The 26,406-nt window shown below is 47.1% G+C and overlaps 1 protein-coding gene across 2 annotated transcripts in view; it reads right to left on the reverse strand.

Annotated features, from left to right (window-relative positions):
• The window catches only part of GOSR1 (golgi SNAP receptor complex member 1), a 235,878-nt gene that overhangs the window by 65,458 nt on the left and 144,014 nt on the right, over positions 1-26,406 (reverse strand). For both annotated transcript variants that reach the window (XM_082244947.1, XM_082244946.1), the window contains exon 7: positions 22,057-22,086. In XM_082244947.1, coding sequence (XP_082101073.1) covers positions 22,057-22,086 — 30 coding nt within the window. The remainder of the gene's footprint in view (positions 1-22,056; positions 22,087-26,406) is intronic.

Here is a 26,406-nt window from a genome sequence, read left to right on the forward strand (position 1 = left end):
GGAGGGAGGGGCTGTGTGTGTCCCTAGGGGCGTGCTTTCTACTGTGATTGGCTGTGGCTTCAGCTGTAAGGACACTGATCAACGGATCTACATAGTAGATCCATGTGATCTGTGTCTTTGCAGCGAGGAGAATGACAGGCAGCTTGTTTACACAAGCTGCCTGACATTCTCCCTCTCCCCCGCCGATCGCCGAGTGACCGGCGGACATCGGGTCCGCTGGTCACACGCGCGGGGGGGGTCCGTGACCACGCGGGAGCGGGGGCGTGTGCTCGCTCCCTAGACCCTCACAAGCAAGCAACGTAGCCCTACCTTAGTTTGCCTGTGAGGGGCTGACCGCCGACGTAGATAGTCGTGCGGCGGTCGGCAAGTGGTTAAAGGTGCCAGATTTTAAAAAAAAATGACAGCATCCATTTAGGCCGTGCAAGGACATTCACTTTTTTCTCCTTCAACCACCGTGTGTTCACTTTTGCTGTGTGCTTTGGGTCATTGTCATGTTGGAAAGTAAACCTTCTTCCCATTGACAACTTTCTGGCAGAAGGCTACAGAATTTCCTCAAGCATTTGAAGGTATTTTGCCCTATCTATCTTTCCTTCTCTGCTGAGAAGAGCTACGGGCCCTGCTGCAGAGAAAAACCCCCATAACAGGATATTACTACCTTCACTGTAGGAATGGTGTTATATGGATGTGAGCTGTATTAGATTTCTGCCAGATATATCGTTTGGTGTTGAGGCCAAATAATTCAAATTTAGTCTCATCCGACCACAACCCCTTTTTCCATGTGGCTTCAGAATCTTCAAGGTGCGTTTTGGCAAAGCTCAGTCGTGACTGCATGTGGCCTTTCTTGGGGTGTCTTTTTTCTTGCAACCTTCCCATACACGCCAAAATTGTGGAGAATTTGTGATATTGTTGTCACATGCACAAAATGACCACTCTTTAAAACATGCTATCTGTATGCAATCTAAATAATGTTGTTAAACCAAAACCTTACTTTCAAACCACAAAACTATCATTATTCAATGACAAACTTTTTTTGTGTACAATAAAATAAAACAAATGTGAAAGTCCTAAACTACTATAATTCAATAAGTAGTGCTTTTCTTCTTTCAAATATTTTTCACTTTAAATGTGCTTCTCATAGCTCACAGTTTTTCCACTTTCACCCTTGTAGATTTCAGGTAATACAATTGTGCAGTGACTCCCACCATCTTTCACCACTGCGTTCACCTCCAGTTTAGACCTGTTTCCAGGTCTAAAATTGCCTTCCCCTGCTAGGGGTTAATTCCAGGCTCCTCAGCTGTTCAATCGACTTTCATTCTCCTCACTGAGCTGGCTTTGTCTGGACTTCCTTTCCTCCACGTCCCCTCAGTATAAAAGATACACTCCCATTGTGTAGTAAATAAAGGTTTCATATTTATTGCAAAATATCCACTTACAGTAAAACTTGAGACAGTGCGCTTTAAAAAAATCATCCGATGAGGCAACAGCTCCTGTATGCTCTCGTATGTTCCACAAACACAGTCCTCTTGTCACCCAACTACTCCCACGCGTATCGTCACAATCACAAGAAAGCTTGTCACTGAATAATAGCAGTTTTGTAGTTTGAAAGTAAGGTTTTGGTTAAAAACATTAATTGGATTGCACAGGGAAAGGCACAGCCAATATTTTTGATTTGATTTAATTTGCAGTTGCGGGAACACAAATATTTGGTTGCAGCCATCAGACACAAGTTAGAAGTGAGGGACACATTAGGTTAGGGAGCGCGGAATAACACACACCTGTTTTAATGACCACTCTTTGTCATAAATTCCTGCAAGTCCATCAGAGTTGCTGTAGGCCTCTTGGTAGCCTCTCTGACCTGATCCAGGGAGGGTCTGTGTTGTACCAAATACCTTCTACTTCTTAAGAATAGACTTCACTATGCTTATAGGCATTGATAAAGCTTTTGAAATGTTTTTGTATCCATTTCCTGACTCGTGCCTGTCCACAAATTTATCCTGGAAATCCTGGTGACAGTACCTTGCCACCCATAGTTGATTGTTTGCTTCAGTTTCACTATCAGGGACTGAAATGCTCCTGGAAAGCTATTTCAATGCTAAAGCTAATCAAAATGACCACAGCTGATCACAGTTTAAAGTCAAAGTGATCCTTTTTCCAACTCAGTGATTCTTTTTCTAAATTTTATTCTGACATGTTGGTGTTAAATCTTTCACTTGTATGCTATAATTATAAGAGTAAATACAGCTGGATGAAACAAAAACTGTCTGTCTTCATTTCGGCCTGGAAAGCAACAAGATGTGATTATTTTAAGGGGGTGGTGGGTAATTCTTGTCTATACCCACTGTATATACGAAAATCAAATAATGTATAAACGGTTGCACCGCTCTTCTTACCACTTGCCATTGATAGAAAAGGTACTTCTATCTACTATGCTAATGAGGGGCTGTAAAGTAAAATGGATAAGCCTTTCAGACCAATAAATCATTCATGCTGCTAGCAGGAAAATCCTCTCATTTGAGAGATTCATGAAGCAGACACTTCATGGATAGTAATGAACAGACCTAGAGAGCGATTTATTACTAGTGTTTACAGTAAGATTGCTGTACATATTTGATAATGTTCAGAGGCATAACTAAGCAACATAGGGTTGTACAGCCTGCAGCCTGTACTGCAGACTAAGACAGCAAATAATAAGGATGGGAAATGGTTCCTCAGAAACATCATAGGGCTTACTCTGCTGCCCTCTCATGGTTACATCCTAGATCAGGGGTTGGCGACTCTAAGATCGTGAGCAGGTGATAGGTAGATCGCGTCCCTTCCTTGCCAACCCCCGCTACCTGGACAGGGGCAGCATTTACTGGAACTGATCCCCTGTATTTTCCTGCAGCAGCTAAAAATGCGCTTTTCCTCCTCCATCTGCAGAGATGGAGATTGAGGATTGGATCCTTAATCTCCTTTCTCTGTTTCAAAAGGGATATCTGACATCACAGACCCCTGATATTTCACAAAAGCACCCAACAGGACTGCTACAAATGTAAAAAATAAAGTAATCAATCTAAAAAACTACTGACTGGCTCTGATGTAGATCCATTTTTTTACCCAGTAAAAAAATGTGAAAGAAAACACTGGCTGCAGATTGCAAGGTTAGTTCCCACTGGAGGCTGAAAGTTGGATGCAGTATGAACACACCACAAGTACCAGTAGTAATCAGCATATTGGAAATGTCTATATATGCTGGACAGACCACAAAACATTTGATAGATTTTGTAGCTGGTTTGGTGCCCCGTATAAGAACTTTGGCAGTGCTTTACGAATGCACATCAGTAGGTAAGTTAAAGATTATATATACCAATTTCTATTCTGCTTATAAGATATTGGGCTTTGCCCATTAGAAAGAACTAAAGTTAATGTATAAATGCTGGTTAACTAGAAAAATGGATTTTTGTAAAATCTTACCGTAAAATCCTTTTCTCTTAAGCTCATTGACAGACGTAGTCCTCGTTGATTAATAACAACTCGGGTTATACTGCCCTCTACAGGAGTAGGACTAGACAGGAAAGAAAACATTCTGGCCACACCTTAGGGGCAGTCCCAGAGGGTATATCCTCTTTCTCTCTGCTACAGCAAATCAGTTATGTTACAAAGCAGTGTTTAGAGAATTTAACCCAACCCAACTCAAAAACAGAGGGGCGGGTACTACGTCTGTCAATGAGCTTAAGAAAAAAGGATTTTACGGTAAGATTTTACAAAAATCCATTTTTCTCTGTCGCTCATTGACAGACGTAGTCCTCGTTGTTTAATAACAACTCGGGACGTCCCAAAGCAGTACCACAAATGAGGGGTGGGAAAATGGAAATCAAAATCCAATCTAGAAGGCCCAACCGGTGCCAACTAGAAGTTTTAAAGGCTCATCAATCACACGATGAGACTCAACAGAAATTCCAACGGAAAAAAACCCTCGAGGTAGACCACCGGTCTCCTCAAATTGCGGCCTGCAAAACCTTGCGGCCAAATGAGGCATCCACCGATGCCATCACATCAACTTTATAAAATTTCGTAAAGGTATGTACCGACGACCAGGTGGCCGCCTTGCACACCTGGACCACTGACGCCTGATGGCGGTAGGCCCAGGAAGTACTGAGCGCTCGAGTGGAGTGCGCCTTAACAGGGAACGGAGGATTCCGACCCTTAATAGAATAAGCCTGTACCACCGTCTGTCTAATCCATTTGGAGATAGTCGCGGCAGATGCAGGCAACCCCTTTCTGGGGCCATCCGTGATCACAAAAAGTGAATCCGTCTTACGGAACGTTTCCGTAGCCTTCAGGTATACCCTGATTGCCCGAACCACATCCAAGGAATGCAACGCATATTCCTGAGGATGATTGGGCTGAGGACACAAGGAAGGTAGCACAATATCTTCATTCAGATGAAAGTCTGAAACCACCTTAGGAAGAAAGGATGGCTTCGGATGAAGAAGTACCTAATCCCTATGAACCACTAGATATGGGGAATGGCATAATAATGCAGCCAGTTCTGACACCCTGCGTGCAGAAGTGATAGCCACCAAGAAGGCCACCTTCTCAGATAATGTAAGCAAGGGAATCTCCCTGATATTTTCAAAGGGAGGTTTCTGCAGAACCGACAAAACCAAATTAAGATCCCAAGGTGGTAAGGGCGCGCGGACTGGCGGAGCCAAGTGCCGCACCCCCTGGATGAAATTCCGCACCAGGGAATGAGTAGCCAAAGGCTTCTGAAAGAAGATTGCTAATGCTGAAACCTGACCCTTGATGGTGCTCAAGGATAGTTTCTGCTTAACCCCCTTTTGCAGAAAAGTCAAGATTCGGGTCACCGAATAGGTACGTGGGGGAAATCCCAAAGATTCACACCACGCAATATAAGTCTTCCATGTGCGATAATAGACTTTGCTGGAAGTCGCTTTCCTTGCTTTAATTAGAGTAGGAATAACTGAAGCTGACAACCCTCTGCCCTTCAGTACCGGGGTCTCAATGGCCAGGCCATTAAAACCAGCGACTGTAAAGCACGATGGAAGATCGGTCCATGAGACCGCTGATCCTCCCTGAGAGGAGGTCTCCAAGGAGCGTTCGCGACTAGCATGTCCAAGTCGGCCTGACCGGCCTGACGAGGCTAGCCTCGAATTTCCAGGATAACTGGAGTTCCCTCCATCTCTATCCTGCGGAGAAATCTCAGCAGCAACGTGAGAGGGGGGAAGACGTATAGTAGCTGATACTGCCTTTGTAGGCCGTTCAGCGCGTCTGCTGCGTCCGCTAGAGGATCGCGGCCGCGCGTTACCAACCTCCGCGCCTTCCTGATGAGCCGATATGCCAACAGATCCACCTCCGGGATGCTCTGATGAAGACACAGATGGTGAAATCCTTGGTGATCGACCTAAGTCATCACCCTGATATTGTCTGACTGGATCCGAACCAGGCTGCCCTAGAGCTGCTTGGTCCAGGCAATCCGACAAAGTCTGATCGCTCTCTGTTCCCACACATTTATCAGAAACTTGATTCTTATCAGGAGTGATGATTTCTCCTGGTTGAGCATTAGAGACCGAAGTCACCAGACTAGAGAATCCTTGGTCTGTTTGCTCAACCGGATCCGATTCCTGTAGGGAACTGAGACTAATCTTTGGAAAAGGTAAAGAAAATGATCTGTTCAGGGAACGGTAACTACCGCTCCCTGTAGCCCCTAAATGTTGGAAGGGAAGAATCGCACCGGTAGCAGTGATCGATACTCGATCTTGTGTCCTGATCGTATGATCTCCTGAACCCCTTAGTCCGAGATTCAGGAAGGCTCTAGCTCTGAATGCCGGTGAAGACGTCCCCCCACCCTCAAGCCGGGTGGGGGCGCACCTTCAGGCTGTATTAGCCTTAACTTCAGGTTTAGCTGAGTCGGCCTTTTGTTTGCCCGACCAGCGCCTCTTGAACCCTCCTAGAGGGGCTTTGCCTTTCCCGCTCGCCCCAGCGGAGCGAACAAACCCTTTATGAGCGGCAAAGAAAGGTCCACGCTTGTTACGAGGTCCTTTAGCTTTAGCAGCCTGCGGCAAAAAAGTGCTCTTGCCCCCAGTGACATCCTTAATGATCTCATCTAGGGTGGCCCCAAATAGGCGATTCCCCTGAAAGGGGAGATTCGCCAAGGCTTTTTTGGAACCTAGATCCGCTGACCAGCATTTTAACCACAGCACACGTCTGAGGATTACCGCTGACATAGATGCATGCCCTAACAAGGGGGTGGCATCCAGGGCTGCGTCACAGATGAACTGCAGTCCTTGTATAATTTGTTCCATCAAATCAGATGCTGCCTGGGAGATACCTTTCCCCTTTAGGTCATGGCGTACCAATCTTGCCCATTCTGTTAATGTCTGTGAAACTAAACCAATGACAATCACTGGTCTAAAGGCTGACCCTATCAGGGAAAAAATAGTGCGGGACTCCGCTTCCATCTTCCGATCCACCGGATCCTTAAAGGACGGAGCGTCCTCCAACGGGATAACAGTGGCTTTATTCAGTCTGGAAATAGGTGGATCCACCACTGGTGGTACCGTCCATTTCTTAATGAGGGATTCCTCAAACGGATAGCGTCTAGCAATGCGCTTGGAAACAGTAAAGGTACGTTTTGAATGATCCTATTCCTCTTTAATTTTATTACCAAAACATTTGGGTAAGGGAAAAACCTTCGCCGTCTTGGTAGGTTTACTAGTACCAAAGGGAATTTCCATCTCAGTTGCCTCTGCCGGTAAAACCTCAAGTCTTAAGGTTTCCCGGACCGCCACAACTAGTGCGTCCACCAATGCTTCTTCTTGTGCTATGGCGGAGGCAGGAACGTCCTCCTCACTGTCTGAGGGAACTTTACCTGAGACAACAGCCCCTGCAGAGGGACCTGCAGCTGCAATGACCATCTCAGAATCTGAATCTGAAGTATCAGATGACATAGGGGTAGGCGGGGGTCGCTTTCTTGACCCCCGTCCCTGACAGGCCGTCTCCACCCGAGACACCAAAGACTCCAAAACTGCTGTGAATGCATCCATACTCTGAACTGGAGGGTCCTGCGGCCACCTCGAGGGAAACAGGTGGGGGTACCTGTGTGGCAGGGTCCATGATTATTCCAGACACTTGCTGGAAAAAATTAATTTGCCCAAAAAAAATAAAACTTTTTTTTTTTTTCTTTAGACCCCCAGCGCCACAGCGCCCCTCAGTGTTACCTGCTTAGGGACCCCTACAGAGCGAGAGAGAGACCCCAAGGCTCACCACTTGATGCTCAGAAGTTTCAATACAACCTGTTCCAGCACTGTCTATTACAGACAGGAAGTCTTTGGCTGGCTTTCCCGGGTAAAAGGAGGCGGCTCCGCCCCTTTGCACGCCTTCCGGCGCCTCCCCTTAGTTCCTCGAGGTGTTTGGTCACCTCAAACATGGCCGCCCCCATGCTGGAGACACGAGGCTATGCCGGGTAAAAGGAGGCGGCTCCGCCCCTTTACACGTCTTCCGGCGCCTCCCCATAGCTCCTTGAGGTGTTTGGTCACCTCAAACATGGCCGCCCCCATGCTGGAGACACGAGGCTACGCCAATATGGCGGCCTCGTGCGATCTGTAAGACAATGGCGGCGGCCTGTATAGGATAGCGGCGCTAGCAGCGGCCTGCGGGATGTCTATGTTCGGCCTGGCGGCCTGCGGGAGTATCTCGGCCCCACTACCTTCACCCTGAATGGTGATAAGCCTGGCCGGCGGTACAGGACCCTGGCGGGCCGCATGCGGTCCGTGGGCCGTCGGGAGGCAGCCCTCTGTCCTTCCGAAGTGACCCTTTGCTGGAGGAATGGCGATCTGGACTGCAGTGACTCAGGCACCTCCCCATTAGGCATCGGCCTGTGTACACCTCTGACAGGTAGGATACCTTTTACTTCAATAGCAATGCCCCTTATAGTACTGCCACTGACTTCAGTCACCCTTACAGTTTTGCAATGACCTTAGATAGTCAGCTCCCAAACCAAGCCTCCTGGTTTTTGTTCACAAAAAATCACACTCAAATTGGGGGATCTGTGACCTGTTATAGGATAGAGGGGAGACCCATCCTACCATTCCAGAGAGGGGCCCGCGTCCACCACAAACCCGACAGGGGGGGAAGGGGAACATACTACTCACCATACCGGAACCAGGCGGGCGCCCACTCCTGACAGAACCCCTCTCCACCGGGGTGGGGGGGCTGTCGACCAATACGGACGCCGTGAGTCTGTTGGTCATTGGCGTTCAGGCGAGACGTTTAACTCGCAGGGTCAGTCCCTGTCCAGTGGGACTATGTCGCGGCCGACCCAGCGCGGAGCTATGGCCTGCACGCTCTCGTAGGCTGAACTGGGGTGACCACTGGATCTCAACATCCAGCCCGTCGCCCAGTTACAGCTTGCTTGCTTGAAGATCTCACAGGAACACTGGAGAAAAAAGCTGTCTAAAAAAATCTTTCTAAGAAAAATTCCTGCCAGGACCGAAGATCCTAGCAAGGCATCTAGGTCCTTACTCCTAACTAGACAGAAAAAAACTGATTTGCTGTAGCAGAGAGAAAGAGGATATACCCTCTGGGACTGCCCCTAAGGTGTGGCCAGAATGTTTTCTTTCCTGTCTAGTCCTACTCCTGTAGAGGGCAGTATAACCCCAGTTGCTATTAATCAACGAGGACTACGTCTGTCAATGAGCGACAGAGAAAGAGAATTTCCTCCCCTTTTAAGAGCCAAGGTAAGCTCTATTCTACGCACTCTACCTTGCATCTTCAACCTCTCTCTCTCTTCTAGCATCTTCCCCAACTCTCTAAAACATGCGCTAGTCACTCCCATCCTTACAAAGCCCTCAATGGACCCCACCAATCTTCACAATATATGCCCAATCTCATTACTCTTCTTCTCCTTCAAACTCCTTGAACGACTGGTCTAAAACTGACTGAGCAACCATCTAAGAACAAACTTCTTGATCCCCTTCAGTCCGGATTTCGCCCTCAACATTCCACTGAAACTGCTCTCCTTAAACTCACAAACAACCTACTAACAGCAAACACCAATGGACACTATTGTGTACTGCTCCTCCTGGAGCTCTCTGCTGCCTTTGCCACAGTGAACCACCCCTCCTCCTCAAAAAAAACCTCCCACTCCTAGGTCTCCGTGACTGTACTCTTCACTGTTTCTCATCCTTCCTATCCCAACGCACCTTCAGTGCTACTTAAAACTCTACTACCTCCTCTTCCTATCTCTGTCGGGGTCCCCCAAGGTTCTGTTCTTGGATCACTCCCTTTCTCAATCTACATCTCCTCCCTGGGTCAGCTGATTGCCTCCTATGGCTTTTAATATCATCTCTACGCTCATAACACCCAAATCTATCTCTCCACCCCTCAACTCACTCCATCAGTCCTCTCATGTATCACCAACTTACTGACATATCATCCTGGATGTCACATCACTTCCTCAAACTCAACCTATCCAAAACCGAGCTCATGATATTTCCTCCCCACACGTTCCTCATTTCCTGACTTCTCTGTCAAAATCAACGGCTCAACTATCAACCCATCCCACCCTGCAAGGTCCTAGGTGTAATCCTGGACTCAACTATCCTTTCAGCCACACATCCAGTCGCTGTCCAAAGCCTGCCGCCTAAACCTGTGCAACATTTCCAAGATACGCCCCTTCCTAACCAACGACACCACAAAGCTTCAAATCCACTCCCTGGTCATCTCTTGTCTTAATTACTGCAACTCCCCTCTCATTGGCTTACCTTTAAATAGGTTATCCTCCTTCAGTATATCATGACGCTGCTGCCAGGCTCATCCACCTTACAAACTGCTCTGTGTCTGCTACCCCTCTTTGCCAAGCCCTCCATTGGCTTCCACTCAACCTACAAATTGAATTCAAGTTACTAACCATAACTTACAAAGCCATCAATAACTTGGCACCCAGCTATATCCCTAACTTAGTCTCAAAGTACCAACCAAATTGTTCTCTACGTTCCTCCCAGGACCTCCCACTCCTTTGTCACCTCTTCCTATGCCCGCCTCCAGGACTTCTCCCAAACCTCTCCCATCCTCTGAAATGCTCTACCCCAATCTGTCCAACTATCTCCTACTTTGTCCACTTTCAGACGATCCCTGAAAACACATCTCTTCAGAGAAGCCTATCTGGCAACCACCTAACAACTGTACTTTTATTTTTCTCCATCAGCCCATCCCCCACAGTAATTACCTCTTGTATCACTTGACCCTCCCTCTTAGATTGTAAGCTTTAACGAGCAGGGCCCTCTGATTCCTACTGTATTAAAGTGTATTGTATTTGTACGGTCTACCCTCAAGTTGTAAAGTGCTGCGTAAACTGTCAGCGCTATATAAATCCTATATAATAACAAAAAAAAAAAAATGCTGTTCTGTATGACAAAAATGCTTTAATAAACATATATTTAAAGAGAAATAATTGGATTTTAAAGCCAATAAGAGCTGGCTATAAATCATGTAATGCGCCACCCATAGATGAGTGGGCACTGGCATCTATGTCATAGATGAGTGGACACTGGCATCTATGTCATAACATAACTAGTGGGACGTCCAAAAGCAGTGCCAAAAGGAAAATGAGGGGTGGGGAAAAAAACCCAAGGCTAAACATAAGAGCCCTTAACCAGGACACAGGAGCCTTAACTGGGTCACAGGAGCCCCCTCTGAAAAAAATATAATTTTTATAAGAACTTACCGTAAAATTATTTTCGCTGAGTCCTCTGACAGTCGCCGCCCATTCAGTTAGCCTTCACTAGTGGGTAATGGCCTCCTCTGCTAGGCAGTAAAAGGTTAACAAACAAAAGCCTTTACACAACACACCTCTAGGGGGCTGTTCCTCAGCGATTACCCATCAGCCACTATGAGCTGCTCTCCTGTTTTGTAGCAAGCAGTATATGAAGACTATCAACCCCAAAACAGAGAGGGGTGGGGGCGGCGACTGTCTGAGGACTCAGAGAAAATAATTTTACAGTAAAAAAATCATATTTTCTCTTACGTCCTCTGACAGTCGCTTCCCATTCAGTTAGCCTTCACTAGTGGGATGTCCCAAAGCAGTGTAGGTGTGATGGGTGGGAGAACACAACCAAAGAAAAGGCAACGTGCAACCAGGCCAGAGTCGAAAGAAACTCAGCCAACAGGGCAACAAAAGCTCAACAAGAGCCTACCCTGGACAAAGACATCCCAAGAAGAGACAGAAACACACATCTCCACAAAACTGCGCGGCCAAAGGAAGCATCCGAGGATGCCATCACAGCAAGTGTGTAAAATCGCATGAAAAGTTGCACAGATGACCAGCCGCCGCTGTGCACACCTGAGCCACAGAAGCCTGAGGGCGAAACGTCCAATAGGCATGGACAGCTCAATCAGAATGAGCCCGGGCAGGGAAAAAGAGGAACCTGACCCCGGATTGAACAGGTCCGAGCAATCGGCCGCCTGATCCAGAAAGGCATGTTTGCCACGGACGCTGCTGCACCCTTCTCATCATTGTAGAGGTGGAAAGCAGATACCACCTTGGGAAGAAAAGAGGGATTGGGTTGCAAGACCACTTTGTCCCTATGAACAACCAGATAAGGCGAGCGGCAAGACAGAGTCGCTAACTCCATAAAGAAAAAAACAAAGAAACTGAGACGCTAGGTCCCAGCATAGAAGAGCTAGCCTACTCCTAACGCTAGACAGCATAAAACTGGAGAGCAGCTCCTAGTGTCTGATGGGTAATGGCTGAGGAACAGCCCCCCTAGAGGTGTGTTATGTGTAAAGGCTTTTGTTTGTTAACCTTAATTATGGTGTTTACACTTACTTCTCTTGTACCATATTGAGGTCTTTGGACCAATATATATTTTTCTTTTCACACTTTATGAGTCACAATGCTTGTTGTCTTTTCACTAATTGCCAGCCCACTGTCCACCTAAATAGACACGGCTTACTATTATTATGTTCTGATTTTTCTTTCCCTCTTTTGTTTTCCTCCCTGCTTGGTTCTCTGCATATTTATGTTCCCAGGAAATTGGTTCCTTTTTTTACTTTTCCCTCCTGGTCATGGTAACTCAGCCCTTGACATTGGCCCGGTCCACTACTCACCTCTGTGGGGAATCCCCGGTTGCGGTTCAGGTGCATCTGACCTTGACCGTATCACCAGTGTGCTAGGTTTCATACCAGGGATTACAGTCATTGATTTGAATGGTAAGCCATAGAGTTATATGCATACTCCCTTTGGAGATTACTCTACTATATTGGTTTTATATGTTAGTTTCATGACATGTTTATTTAATTATTGTACATTATGTTTTATTATCTAGAATTAGTAGAAGGATTACAGGTCTTCAGCCCCTGAAGAAGCCAATCTTTGAGGTGTCACACCTCGACGAAACATGTAGGGCCTATGTGATCCACTATTATCATCATCTACTATTCATTTGTTGAAGTTTAAATGATTATGCACATGTCTATTTTTTCATGTTTTTAAACACATTGTATTTATAATAAAATCTATTTTATATTACCATTTTGGTCCTTGTTGGATAACTTGTTACCACCTTACAATCTATGCCTCTAAAGTCCCATACTCATGGCAGAACGCAGTCCGTTTACTCCTCTGGCCTAGGGCTTGATTGTATGTCGCACGTGCTCTCTGCCTAAACTTTTATCTTTTCCAGTTATATTTGGGGATGTGGCAATGATTGGTGGAAATATGTGACGCAGTATTCCTATAATTTCTTTTTCAAATCTTCCATCATTCTTTGCACCAGAATCTTGCAAATAATTCTGTGCAAGAAACTGTAATGGCCTACATCAGGGAGAATTGGTCCCATGGAGTCCCCATGGCATCTACTGCAACCACCTGAGAATCCCTGGACATGGCAACAAGTCTTTCCCGACCTGCATTGAGCTGGGTCCCCATCTGGCATGCTTCTAGTGTTGACAGGAAGCATTGAATACCTCTGGGTGAAGAGCACATTCCTTCAGCAATAACGGTCGATGGCCATATAAATCCGCCTGAAAATTGCCGATAGACTATTGACAGAGCAGGGATGTGATGCTCTGCCCAAGCAAGGATGAGACCAACCTCTTTGTGGGCTGCTCAGTTTCTGTTGTCCCTGACGATTATATACCACTGCTGTGGCATAATCAGCCTGCACTGGAAAGCCCTGAAAATAGTCCTGCTTAGCACCCTGCCAGAAGCACCTTCGTCAGTAATGCGAGGGTCCCGTGTATGCAGGGTCAAGCGCGGAAAGGACACAATACAGGCAATCCACGAGTGTTCTTCCATCTTCATTGAAGCGGGGCCCAGGTACCATCCATCTTAGCGTCCTAGCTGTAGGATTAACAATCTCCTGATCCCTACTGGAACGGTTTGAGAATGTGGCAATAATATGCAGAGAGTTGGACATCAGTGACCATCACCATCAGACACTGGGGAAAAAAACAGGGAACTTCCTGAGTAGGAGGTGTTATATAGGGAGACTTATGTATGTTTTCTGTCAGTGTCAAGTCGCCTATAGGTAGCGCATAACCTAGGTAGTCATGATTTATAGCCTGTTCTGTGTCCCGTGATATACAAAAATAAAAAAAAAGACTTTGAGTATACTAGATTAACAAACGTTAAAATACAACTAAAGGTAAAACTATTTTTAAGTGTTGGATAGAGTGGAGAGGGATTAGAACACCTGTTAGTTTTTACTGCTTTCCATGACCCAGTTAGGGAAAATCCCTCTGTCTATTTGTCCTGTTTACCAATATCATTCAAAGTGAAAGTAAATGAAAATCCCACATTTGGGTTGTTTCCAGAAAAGTAATAGAAGGGGAAATCTTCCAATGGGGACACTAGTTCTGGTGACTTGGAGGTCCCCCAAGGGATTCCCTTAATTTGCAGGGATTTCCTCTCACTTCCTGTTTTGGCTATGGGACAGGAAGTGAAGAAAAATCTCCCCAATGGGACACAGATGGCAAAAATAAACTGACAGGGGTTATGACCCTCCCTTACTCTATCCAAAATGTAAAAAAAAATTCTGTCTATAGTCCTACTTGAACAAAATAATATAAAAAAAAACAAAAAAAAAAACAAATGAATCAGCAAACAATTTATAGCTAAGGGAAAAAGAGGGAGTTAATTAGGGCTGATTGGGATTAACAATTGATACGAGTTAAATAGCAACAAATTAAAAAATGTCACCTAAAATATTTCAATAATGTTGCTACACTGTATTTCTCAACAAAGCTTATTAACAATATTACAAAAACTGTTAGGACATTTCAATTTACACAACAAAGCTTTAGGTGCCCTTGTAATGCAAAGTAAAGGATTCATTTAATGACTATCTTCCCACCTGCCTCAAGCTGCACTAACTCAGCTAAATTAGAAACAAAACCTTCCACACTTAATGCTTATATTACTGATGCATGCTTTTCTTGGTTCTTGGTGCGGACATTAACTGGCACAGAGACATTTATGCTGTAAGGGACACTGGGGGGACATCTGAAAGCTTTCTGAATGGAAGAAGACAGGCTGAAGGGTAAGTAAGGGAACAAGTGTGGCTAAATACTTTGCATCATGGCTTAAGGGACACGATAATCTCTTGCTGTCACAGTCACATTGAGGTGACCTATTCATGGATTTTTGTATTTTAATTAATTCCACCTACCACTTTACCATTTGTCTACCCATTGCTGCCTAAGGCAAAAGATTCATTTGGCTTTATTGTATTAATCCTTCCGGTGAACAAAGCCTCTCATAAAGGTATCTTCACATTTTTAGACTGAATGCTCAACAATCATCTATTGGGAATAGAGCAAAGGCCAGTGTAATATCTGAACCTTTCATCAACTACAAAAACTGATATGTAATGTGCACAGACAGGTCTGACTCTAATACTGTGTATTAAGCTCAATAAAAAAAATTTAGGTTTATATGCAAGATCTGACATCGCGCAAAAAAGGAGGAGTGAGATCAGATTGCTCTGGAAACCCATGAAGCAAACATTTGCATAATTGGAGATATTTAACATGTCAGGTGGATAGTAGAACTCAAACTTGAAGATTAGTACTTTGCAAAGTATTTAAAATTTGTTAAGCTAACATAAAAAATAAATAAATAAAAAATAAAATTTTTGTGAGAACTTATCGAAAAATTATTTTCTCAGAGTCTTCTGACAGTTGCCCCCGATGGTATTAGCCTTCACTAATGGGTAATCTGCAGGAGTAGGCTAGGCAGATAATTGATTATTAGGTTAATACAAAAAAAACTTTTGTACCTCAGCTCGCCACTAGGGGGCAATCCCTCAGCCATTACCAAAACCCAATCTGATATTACTTCAGTTTCGTAGCAAGCAGTACTGGAAGGCAATAACCCCCAGATCCAAAAACCAGGGGGGTGGGGGCGGCGACTGTCAGAGGACTCAGAGAAAATAATTTTACGGTAAGTTCTTACAAAAATTCCATTTTCTCTTACGTCCTCTGACAGTCGCTGCCCGATGGTATTAGCCTTTACTAATGGGACGTCCCAAATCAGTGCAGGTATGAGGGGTGGGAAAGCAACGCAACCAAATAAGAACGCAAATAACCGGGCTAGTAACAACCTGAGCCCACATTAAAAAACTGGAGCAAACCCAGAAAAAAACACCCCAACAAGGAAAGACATTAAAAACAATGTCCCCTCAAACAACTGCCGCACTTAAAACTTTGCGGTCAAAAAAAGCATCCGAAGATGCCAAAACATCAAATTTGTAAAACTTTGTGAAAATGTGCACTGACGACCATGTCGCCGTCTTGCACACCTGAGCCACAGACGCCTGATGGCGAAAAACCCAAGAGGCACTAACGGCTCGAGTAGAATGAGCCTTTACTGGGAAAGGAAGAACCTGACCCTTTAAGGAATAGGCCTGAACAATCGTCTGTCTGATACATTTAGAAATAGTCGCCGTGGAGGTGGCCGATCCCTTCCGAGGTCCCTCAGGAAGAACAAATAGAGAATCAGACTGCAGAATCGACTTCGTGGCGGACAGGTAGACCTTGACTGCCCGGACCACATCCAGAGAATGCAAGCAAACTCCTTAGGGTGCTCGGGCCGTGCGCACAGCGAAGGCAACACAATATCCTCAATGAGGTGGAAGGAAGAAACCACCTTGGGAAGAAAAGATTGACTCGGTCGCAGAACCACCTTATCTCTATGAAGTACTAGATAAGGAGAGCGGCAGGACAAGGCCGCCAATTCAGACACTCTGCGAGCCGACACGATGGCGACCAGAAAAGCAACTTTCTGTGACAACACAGACAGACAGAGACATCTCCCTGACGTTCTCGAAGGGGTGAGCCAAATGCCGCACCTCTTGAATGAAGGTGCGGACCAAAGAAAGCAACGCCAAAGGTCGTTAAAACAAGACGGCCCAGACCGACAACGGACCCTTGGCCTCAGTCAGCACCAGATGCTGATCCACGCCCTTCTGCAGGAAGGCCAAGACCTCCCCCACGAGAAGGAACGAGGGTGAAAACCATGCACTTCGCACCAGGTGCTGCGAAAAAAACTTCCTTGAAGTGGCTTTGCAAGCCCCTTACAAGGTAAGGATGACCGCTGAGGAAGACCTCTATCCCTCAGGACCTGGCTTTTAACAGCCATGCCGAAAAAGCCAGCAACTGTAAAGCAGAATGGAAGATCGGTCCTTGAGACAGATCGTCTCGCAGCGGAAGCCGCCATCGAGGTCCGATGACCATCTGAACGACGTCTGCGTACCAGGACCGCCGATGCCCGTCCGGGGCCACTAGAATGACTGACATCCGTTCCGACGCCAACCTGGATAACAGTGGAATCGGAGAAAAGGCATACAGTAACCGATAGCGGTGTCAAGGTACCACCAATGCATCCTCGGAGTCTGCCAGAAGATGGCGAGCCCTGGCCACGAACCCTACCACCACTTTGTGGAGACGGGTCACGAACAAATCCATGCCGGGGTCCCGTACCGGGCGCACAGGAGGTGAACCACCTCCAGATGTAGGGACCATTCCCCTCGGTCCAAAGTCTGGCGACGTAGATAGTCCGCCTGCCAGAGTTCCACACCCGGAATGAGAACGGCCGAGAACGCAGGTACCTGCGATCCGGCCCAGGACAGAATCTCAGCCACTTCCGTGGCCGCCCAGGCACTCCAGGTGCCCCCTTGGTGATTGATATAAGCCACAGCCATGGCATTGTCCATCTGTACCCGCACCAGACACCCCTGAAGCTGAGGTGACCACCGGAACAGACAAAGCTTGATAGCTCGGAGCTCCAAGATGTTGATCGGTAGCGAAGTCTCCACCAAAATGTGCCCAGAACTCCTTCCCAGCCTAACAGGCTGGCATCCGTGGTGACAACCGTCCATAATAGAGGTCTGAAGGACCGACCCTGTGTCAAGGACAGCGGCCAGCGCTACCACAGGAGATCAGACCCGGATGACTCAAGGAAATACTCCTTTCCAAGGACTGAGGTGTCCTGTCCTGTCTCACCTGTCCAGGATCTCCGCTTGCAGAGACCTGGTGTGAAATTGAGCAAACGGAACTGCTACGAAGGCCGAGACCAGCAGTCCCAGAACCCATATGCAGGTCCGCAAAGAGGAGAGATCGTCATTCCTGAGAGCTCCGATCTCCTCCCGCAAAGTCACGATTTTTGTCCTCCGGAAGGAAGACCCGAGATTGAGCAAAGTCCAGGACCATCTAGGTACTGGAAACGAGTAGAGGGAGTCAGTGCCAACTTCTGAAATTGACGGCCCACCTGAGCTCCTGAAGTGACTGAACCTTCACAGCCAGATCTTTTGCCAAGGTTACACATGAGTTCGACCTTAGAGGTCGTCCAGGCAATCGAGGACCGCAATGCCCCGTAAATGCAGCAAAGCTAGACCGGAGCCAACACCTTGGTGAAAACCCTGGGAGCCGAATCGAAACCGAAAGGCAACGCCACGAACTGGTAATGCTCCCCAGCCACCGCGAAGCGGAAGCAGCTCTGATGACCCTCGAAAATAGGGATGTGGGGATACGCATCCTGCAAGGCGACGGATGCAGTAATTCCCCAGGCCTCAATGAGGCCATCACTGACCGGATGGATACAATCCTGAATGTCCCGCACAAAGCGGTTCAGGGACTACCAGTCCAGAATCGGACACACCGTGCCCTCTTTCCTGGGAACCGTGAACAGGTTGGAGTCAAAACCGCGAAAACTTTTTCTGAAAAAGAACGGGTACAATGACTCCGTGTGCAAGCAAACCGTGCACAGCCCCAATGAGATCTCATTGTGAACCCACCTGTCCTGAATGCCGGACAACCAGGGTTCCTGAAAAGAAAGCAGACGTCCCCCCACCCTGACAACAGGGAGGGCTTTTGTTTAGGGAGAGGTGGACTGGGCCGCCGAACCAGACTGACCGGCGTTTGGCTTCCCCGACCACGGCTCCTCGTGGCCACTGGGAAGGCGGAAGGGTTTACCCTTCTCCTGCGTCCCAAAGGCACGAAGGCAATTATGTTGAGTCTGGAAGGAGGGCCCCCCCGCATGTGGGGGAGCTCTCCCTTGGTGACCTGGGGCAGACGAGTACTCTTACCTCCCGTGAGCCCCGTAATCAACTCATCTAGAGTTACCCCAAAAAGATGACCCCCTCATAGGGGACCTCATACACCGTCTTTTAGGATGCGTGGCCAAGCGACCAGCACTTTAACCTGGTAATGCGGTGGATCGCATCCCCACCGCCGACAACCAGGCGACCAACGGAGCCACGTCCAAGGCCGCGTCGCCCAGGAAGCTCGCAGTGTGGACGAGTTGATCCTGCTGCAAAACCCCTTGCACCATGTCATGAGCGCCTGAGAGGCCAACACTGAGGCAAAACACAGGTTGCAACAGGGAACCTGCCACTAGATAAAAGTGGCGGGAAAGCGCTTCCAGACGCCTATCAGCCGGATCCCTGAATACCGGGAATCCCCTACCAGCAGCAAGGTGGACTTATTCAGTCTAGACACAGTGTGATCCCCTGCTTGGGGACACAGACCAACGTTCGTCTACCGCCTCCAAAAAACGGAGAGCGGGTGGAAAAACCCTTAGGCACCCCCAACATGCGCTAAATGCGCTGCCACTGGCCATTCACAATCTCGTGAAAATCCACCGGGCAGGAAAAATGCCTGACCCGACTGTCTGGGGTCTGCTCTGCGGAACCCAAGCAAAACGGACCGCTCACTTGACTGAGCTGGCTCATCGTTAAGATAGAGAGTTTCTGTTATGACGCCCATGAGAGCATCCATCGTAGCGCGTTCCCGCGCTACCGAGGAAGAAGATTCCCCCTGCTCCTCTCCCTCAACGTGGAGGACCGGGACCCCTCAGGGGGACCATCGTCCATGGCAACCAATTCAGGCTCAGAGTCAGCGGACTGGGAGGGCACAGGCCGTTTTTTATGAAGGAGCGTGCCAACATAAGCAGATTCACCTGGGATGCCAAAGTTGCCAGAGCAGCAGATATGGGTGCCAGGGAAGAGGATTCAGGTGTACCCGAAGTCCCCACCAGGTCTGCAGGGGATTTATTATCACGGGAGACCATTTTTGCCTTAAATGAAAAAAGGGACGCTGACCCTTTAAATCGGCAGTTCCCGCCCCCCCCCCCCCCCCCCGAGATATAAGCAAAAATCCCCAGCCTGTCAGCCCATGTTACACAGGACAAAAATGGAGGAAGTGAGCTCAGATCGCTAGAGGCCAGCCCTTGAGCCCAGAGAAAAGGTGCCTATTGAAAATCAATGACAAAAGTCACAGGGAAAATGGCCGCTTGCCCTTACTAGGCATGTTGCCCACATCCAAGATGGCGCCCGACAGGGAGCCAGAGCAGAATTCTCACATGGCTGCTGTTTAACACAGAGCTTAGAACCTGCAAACCACTAAATGGCTGAGGGATGGCCCCCTAGTGGCGTGCTGAGGTACAAACGTTTTTTTGTATTAACCTGATAATTATCTGCCTAGCCTGCTCCTGCAGAGTGCGCCATTACCCATTAGTGAAGGCCAATACCCATCGGGCGGCGACTGTCAGAGGGCGTAAGAGAAATGATAAAACTTTCTTAATTAAATTAGGCCAGTTTCCATGCATGATCTATAATGGGAATCTATTTAAAAGCCATAAGGGGCACCAGAGATTACGGACATTGCATTTCACTTATATAATGAGGCAAAATCTTACCCTAGTTCAGTTGCTATAATCCAAATTTAGCAGCTGGAGACGGATGCTCTGGCTGGGATGTTCAGTGCCCAATGTAGACAATATATACCAAATAAATCCGGCTACTTGGTCTACTCGGCTAGCACTCTGTATGCTGTGTCATTTTATATGCAGCAAATAAAGAAACATTGTGAAGAGTACACCGAATAGCTATATTTGCTATGGGATTACATGTCACCTACATGCTGGTCTATAAGGACTTCCAAATTCATGACTGTTTTTATTTTATAATAAAGGGTAAGTCCACCCTAAGGCCAGCCATACATGGGACGAATTTAGAAAGAATTTCCTTTCAAAAAACGTATCTACGAGATTTTATTCAAATTTCGCACCATTAGTGGGGTGCAGCAAAGGCTGATTTTCATGTAGCTATCGAATTTGAGTGATCAAGCATGTTGTAAATTTTTTGAAAAATGAACGAATTTCTAATCAATAATGGGAGAATTGTGTAAGAAATATAAATTAAAAAAGAAATGCGCACAAGCACAAGAAAATTTGTGGAAAGAAAAGAAGATTCCCGACCGCGAAGATTCTTTTCTTTAGCAACATGAAGTGAAATTAAAGGCTGGTTGGTCGAATTTCGAAACCAATGGTGGCATCATCAGATCACAAAGAGCAAGAAATTTCAGATTTTTGAAAGAAAATTTCTTTGGAACTCAACCCACGTATGGCCTTCAGAACAATAAAATCTCTAAATCTACAAGCATCCACAATCTAAGGCTGGCCAAACATTATACAATCTTCTTGTACAATTTTCCTTTAGATTTACAAAAACCACAGAAAATTAGGTCAATTCAATCAGGCAGGCCCTTGCACTACATAGTTGAAGGTAAATCTAAAGAAAATTGAACAAGAAAATTTTATAATGTATGGCCAGCTTAAGACTAACCTTTATAACCCTATAAAGAAGAAATCACTATACATACTTTTTTTTTTTTTAAGCCACTCCGGTCATAGGCTAAGCTGTCAGCGATGGCTTTGCTGTGGATGCGGGTGCAGAAGAGGCAGCTGACAATAAAAGGCCCATAGTAAATTTAGTTCCTAGTCATTGTCGGCTGTCTCCTCTGCAGAGCTTCCGCCGCTGGAGATAGGACTGGAGCAGCTTGGAGGTATGTATAGCGATTTCTTCTTTACAGGGTTATATAGGTTATTTTTAGATCGTGGAGGTCTGTAGTTTTAGAATCTTTAGTGTTAGGATGGACTTCCCCTTTAAACTAAAATCCTGCTATAATAATCTATACTGGGCAAAGAGAAAAAAGCCAAATCACACATACTTCACAATGAGTCTACCACATCAATGGCCAAGCTGGAAATCCCCGAACCCAGACTGGTAAATTAAGATAAGTGCTTGCTAACTCCAACCCTGGATTCACTGATCGGAAACTGAATTCTTCATTAATATGGTCATGCTATCTATTAATTTTTAGGTAAATGCACTTACAGATATAAGAGAATGTCTGTCAAATCCACTTGATAATTGTCCCTTTGGGGAACAAGCTTGCAGGATTTTCTAGACGTCGCCACCAAACCTGACCTGACACTCTCAGGAAACAAAACAATCAGGTTGGATGCATTATACCAGCTGATCACTAGAATTTTAGCCTGAGATGCTGATACTACTTCTTCCTCCATATCCATAAACATGTTTGCTCAGTTTGAATGTGTTTGTTGACAACTTTCATTAGAAAGATTGCTCGGAAACTGGACTGACTGCACTGCCAGCCACCATTGGATGTCTTTAGGTAGCTTGAAAAATAGAAAACAAAGTAAAAAGTATCTTAAAGAAATAAAAACTTTTAAAGAACATTTTTATTAATTCTTACCTTATAGTTTCTTCTATGAGACGGTCAGAGCTATAAAAAAAAGAAAAAAAAAATATTTAAGCACTAGATCTTCAGTAATTTGATTCAACGTTACTACTGAATCCTGGCCACAGGCCTCACGCTAATACAAAATGTGCATTAGCAACAAAAATACTATAAAAGTTTAAAGTAGAACCAAGGGAAACATTTTTTTTTTTATTCTGGATAGAATAAGAGGGTTAGAACCTCTGTCAGGTCTTTTGCCATTTGTGTCCCATTGGAGAGATTTCCTTTCACTTCCTGTGAAAACAGAAAGTAAGAAGAAATCCTTCCAAAGTGAGGAAATTACTGATTTTCACCAGGGTCACCAGAACTTGTTTACCTATTGAAAGATTTCACCTTTGATAGTTTTTTGGGGACAAAAACCTGACAGATGTTCTAATCCTTCACGCTGTCCAAAACAAATACCTTAATTTGCACTGAAAATTATATTTAGTAATGAAAAAAACAAATAGATATACATTATTAGGTGACACAATGGGAATCTTGCAAATGATTATACCAAACTATACTTGATTAAAAAAAAAATAAAAAACGTATTTTTAGTGTGTCCTTTGCTCCACTAAGCGAGAATGACTTACACACCCAATCCCTGCCATAACAGCCCCAAGTCTCATGGGATACTGCCATCATGCAACCCAGAAGGCTTATGTCAATTCCCACCACACTATGGATGAGCTGGGCAATCCCTGCTGCATGTGCTGAAGGCCAAAGCAGGGAACCCGGAAAAGACAGTTGCCGGTATCCCAATGACATCAGAATGGAAGATGGCAGTGCGGAACCCAGAGTGCTGAGACAGATTGGCAGCTTACAACAGACAGTGCTGGATTCGCTAGGTATGTTTTTTGAGGATAACTCAGCTGTCATGTAGGGATGGGCTGAACACCCCCCTGTTCGGTTCGCACCAGAACATCTCAAACAGAGAAAAAGTTCTAGCGAACATGGGAACTCTATTAAAGTCTATGGGACACGAACATTAAAAATCAAAAGTCCTTATTTTAAAGGCTTATATGCAAGTTATTGCATAAAAGGTGTATGGGGACCTGGGTAATGCCTTGGGGGACATGTATCAATGCAAAACGATCGTTTTAAAGGAGCAGTGATTTTAATGATGCTTAAAGTGAAACAATAAGAATGAAAAATTCCTTAAATATCGTGCCCTGGGGGTCCCTTAATGTGCCTGTAAAGTGGCACATCTGTACGATGTATCGAACCTCCTGCAGCAATACTATTAATTAGTATAAGGAAAAAATGTCATTCAAACTTGCTCACAACTAATGTAAAAAAAAAAAAATGTAAAAAAAAAAAAAAACCGGTGTGGAGTCCGCCCCAAAAAAGCGAGCGCCCCCCCTGAAGGATACCAGGCTACATGCCCTCAACATGGGGGGGCTGCTTTGGGGCAGGGGGGCTTTGTCTCCCCCATCATCATGTTGATATGGACAAGGGCCTCTTCCTGACAACCCTGGGCTGTGGTTGTCAGGGTCTGCGGGTGTGAGGAGGTCGAAATCTGGAAGCTCCCTTTAACAAGAGGGCCCCCCAGATCCCGGCCTTTCCCCCTATGTGAATGGGCATTGTACCCTTACCTATTCACCAAAAAGGTGTCAAAAAGTAAGAAACACAGGAAACCGTTTTTGACAAGTTCTTCATTATAAATAAAACATTTTTAAAAAAAATTGTCCCTCGATGTTAATTCTTCGTCAAGCACGACGCCCGCCAGACCCAAAAAATAGAAAAAATTTTAAAAACGCTTCCGCCTCTTGGGAGGTGTCCCGCCAAATGCCTTCTCGACAGCTCTTATATAGGCAAGGGGCAGGGCCACCGGCCTACGTCACCTGGTGGCACCGCCCCCTTCTGACGTCACGTGGGGGGGACGCCTCACTGTTATTTGTTTTTTTTTATTCTGTCATAGGGGTCCCCTCAACCGCCCCCTTCTGATGTCACGTGGGGGGACGCCTCACTGTTATTTGTTTTTTTTTTATTCTGTCATAGGGGTCCCCTCAACCACTTAAATAAAAGGCACTTTCACCCCCTTCCTGCCCAGATTTCCGCCGCTGTGAGGGGGCTTTTCCGTCCCATGACTGTGAGGTGGGGGGGCGGCGGCCGATGCTCGCCCGCTGCCTATTCTACTTAGAGCCGAGATTAAGTACACTCCGCGGCTAAGGGGAGGCTCGGGCTGAGCACACTCACTGCTGACCGCCCATCCTCTAGCTTCAGGGAGGGAAGCCATGTCGGGAGGGAAACTAAAAGGAGAAAGTCAGCTGACAGCTAATAGAGTGCAGGGGGAGGAGCTTTCCGCTCTTCGAGGAGACCCCATGTTAGCGAAGGTATCCCTGGGGCACGTGAAGGAAGAATCAACTGACACAGTGAGTGAGAAAGCAAGCAAGTAAGCAATTACCAGTGCCACTGATCCTATCCTTCCTACCACCACCGCTTACTGATAGGAATGAGATCATGTCGGGAGGAAAACTAAAAGGAGAAAGTCAGCTGACAGCTAATGGAGTGCAGGGGGAGGAGCTTTCCGCTCTTCGAGGAGACCCCATGTTAGCAGAGGTATCCCTGGGGCATGTGAAGAAAGGAATCAAGTGACGCAGTAAGTGAGCAAGCAAGCAATTACCAGTGCCGCTGATCCCATCCTCCCCACCACCACTGCTTACTAATAGGTCAGTGGTGGTGGGCGGGGGATAAGGATGAGATCGGTGGTGGTGTTTGGGGGATAGGGATGAGATTGGTGGCAGTCGGAGGAGGGGGGTAGAGATTAGACCAGTGGCAGTGGTGGGGAGATCGGGATGAGATCGGTGGTGGTATAGGGATGTGATCAGTGGCAGTGGGGGTATGGGGATGAGATCAGTGGCGGTGGTGGGGGGATATGGGGATGAGATCAGTGGCGGTGGTGGGGGGGGTATGGGGATGAGATCAGTGGCGGTGGTGGGGGGTATAGGGGTGAGATCAATGGCGGTGGTGGTGGGGGTATAGGGATGAGATCAATGGCGGTGGTGGTGGGGGTATAGGGATGAGATCAGTCGCGGTGGGGGGAGGGGGAAAGATGAGACCAGTGGCAGTGTTGGGGGGATAGAGATGAGATTAGTGGTGGTGGTGGTGGGGGGGGGATAGGGATGAGATCAGTGGTGGTGGGGGGGATAGAGATGAGACCAGTAACAGTGGTGAGGGATAGGGATGAGATTAGTGGTTATTGGGGGAGGGGGATAGGGATGAGATCAGTGACACAGGCTCTGCCACCAATATCATCCCTATACCCCTCCCCTAATCACCAATGATCCCATCTCTATCCCCCACCACTGCCACTGGTCTCACCTCTATCCCCCCTCCTCCCACGACCACTGATCCCATCCCTATCCCACCACCACTGCCACTGTTCTCATCTCTATCCCCCCTTCCCCCACCGCCACTGATCTCATCCCTATCCCCCCCACCACTGCCCCTGGTCTCATCTCTATTCCCCCTCCCCCCCCACCGCCACTGATCTTGTTCCAATACCCCCACCACCACTGATCTCATCCCTATACCCTCACCGCCAATGATCTCATCCCTATCCCGCCACCACTGCCACTGGACTCATCACAATCCCACAACCACTGCCACTGGTCTTATCTCTATCCCCCACCACCACCAATTTCATTCCTATCCCCCAACACCACCACCACTGATCTCATCCTTATTTCCCCCCCACCACCACTGCCGCCGCCGATATCGTCCCTATTCTCCCACCACTGCCACTGATCTCATCTCTAATCTCTATCCCCCTCCCCCCCACTGCCACCGATCTCATCCCTATTCCCCCACCACCACCGATATCATTCCCTATCCCCCCACCACTGCCACTGGTCTCATCTCTATCCCCCCCTCTGCCACTGGTCTCATCCCTATCCCACCACCACCACAGATCTCATCCCTATCCCCCCAACACTGCCACTGGTCTCATCTCTATCCCCCCCCCCACTGCCACTGATCTCATCCCTATCCCCCCACCACCACCGATCTCATCCCTATCCCCCCAACACCACCACCACCAATCTCATCCCTATCCCCCCAACACCACCACCACCAATCTCATCCCTATCCCCCCAACACCACCACCACCAATCTCATCCTTATCCCCCCCGACCGCCACTGATATCGTCCCTATCCCCCCACCACTGCCACTGGTCTCATCTCTATCCCCCCACTGCCACTGATCTCATCTCTATCCCCCCCCCCCACTGCCACTGATCTCATCCCTGTCCCCCCTCCCCCCCCCCCAACACCACCACCACTGACCTCATCCTTATCCCCCCACCACAACCGCCACTGATA

Source organism: Pelophylax lessonae (assembly GCF_965119305.1).
Source record: "Pelophylax lessonae genome assembly, chromosome: 2".
Classification (NCBI taxonomy): Eukaryota; Metazoa; Chordata; class Amphibia; order Anura; family Ranidae; genus Pelophylax; species Pelophylax lessonae.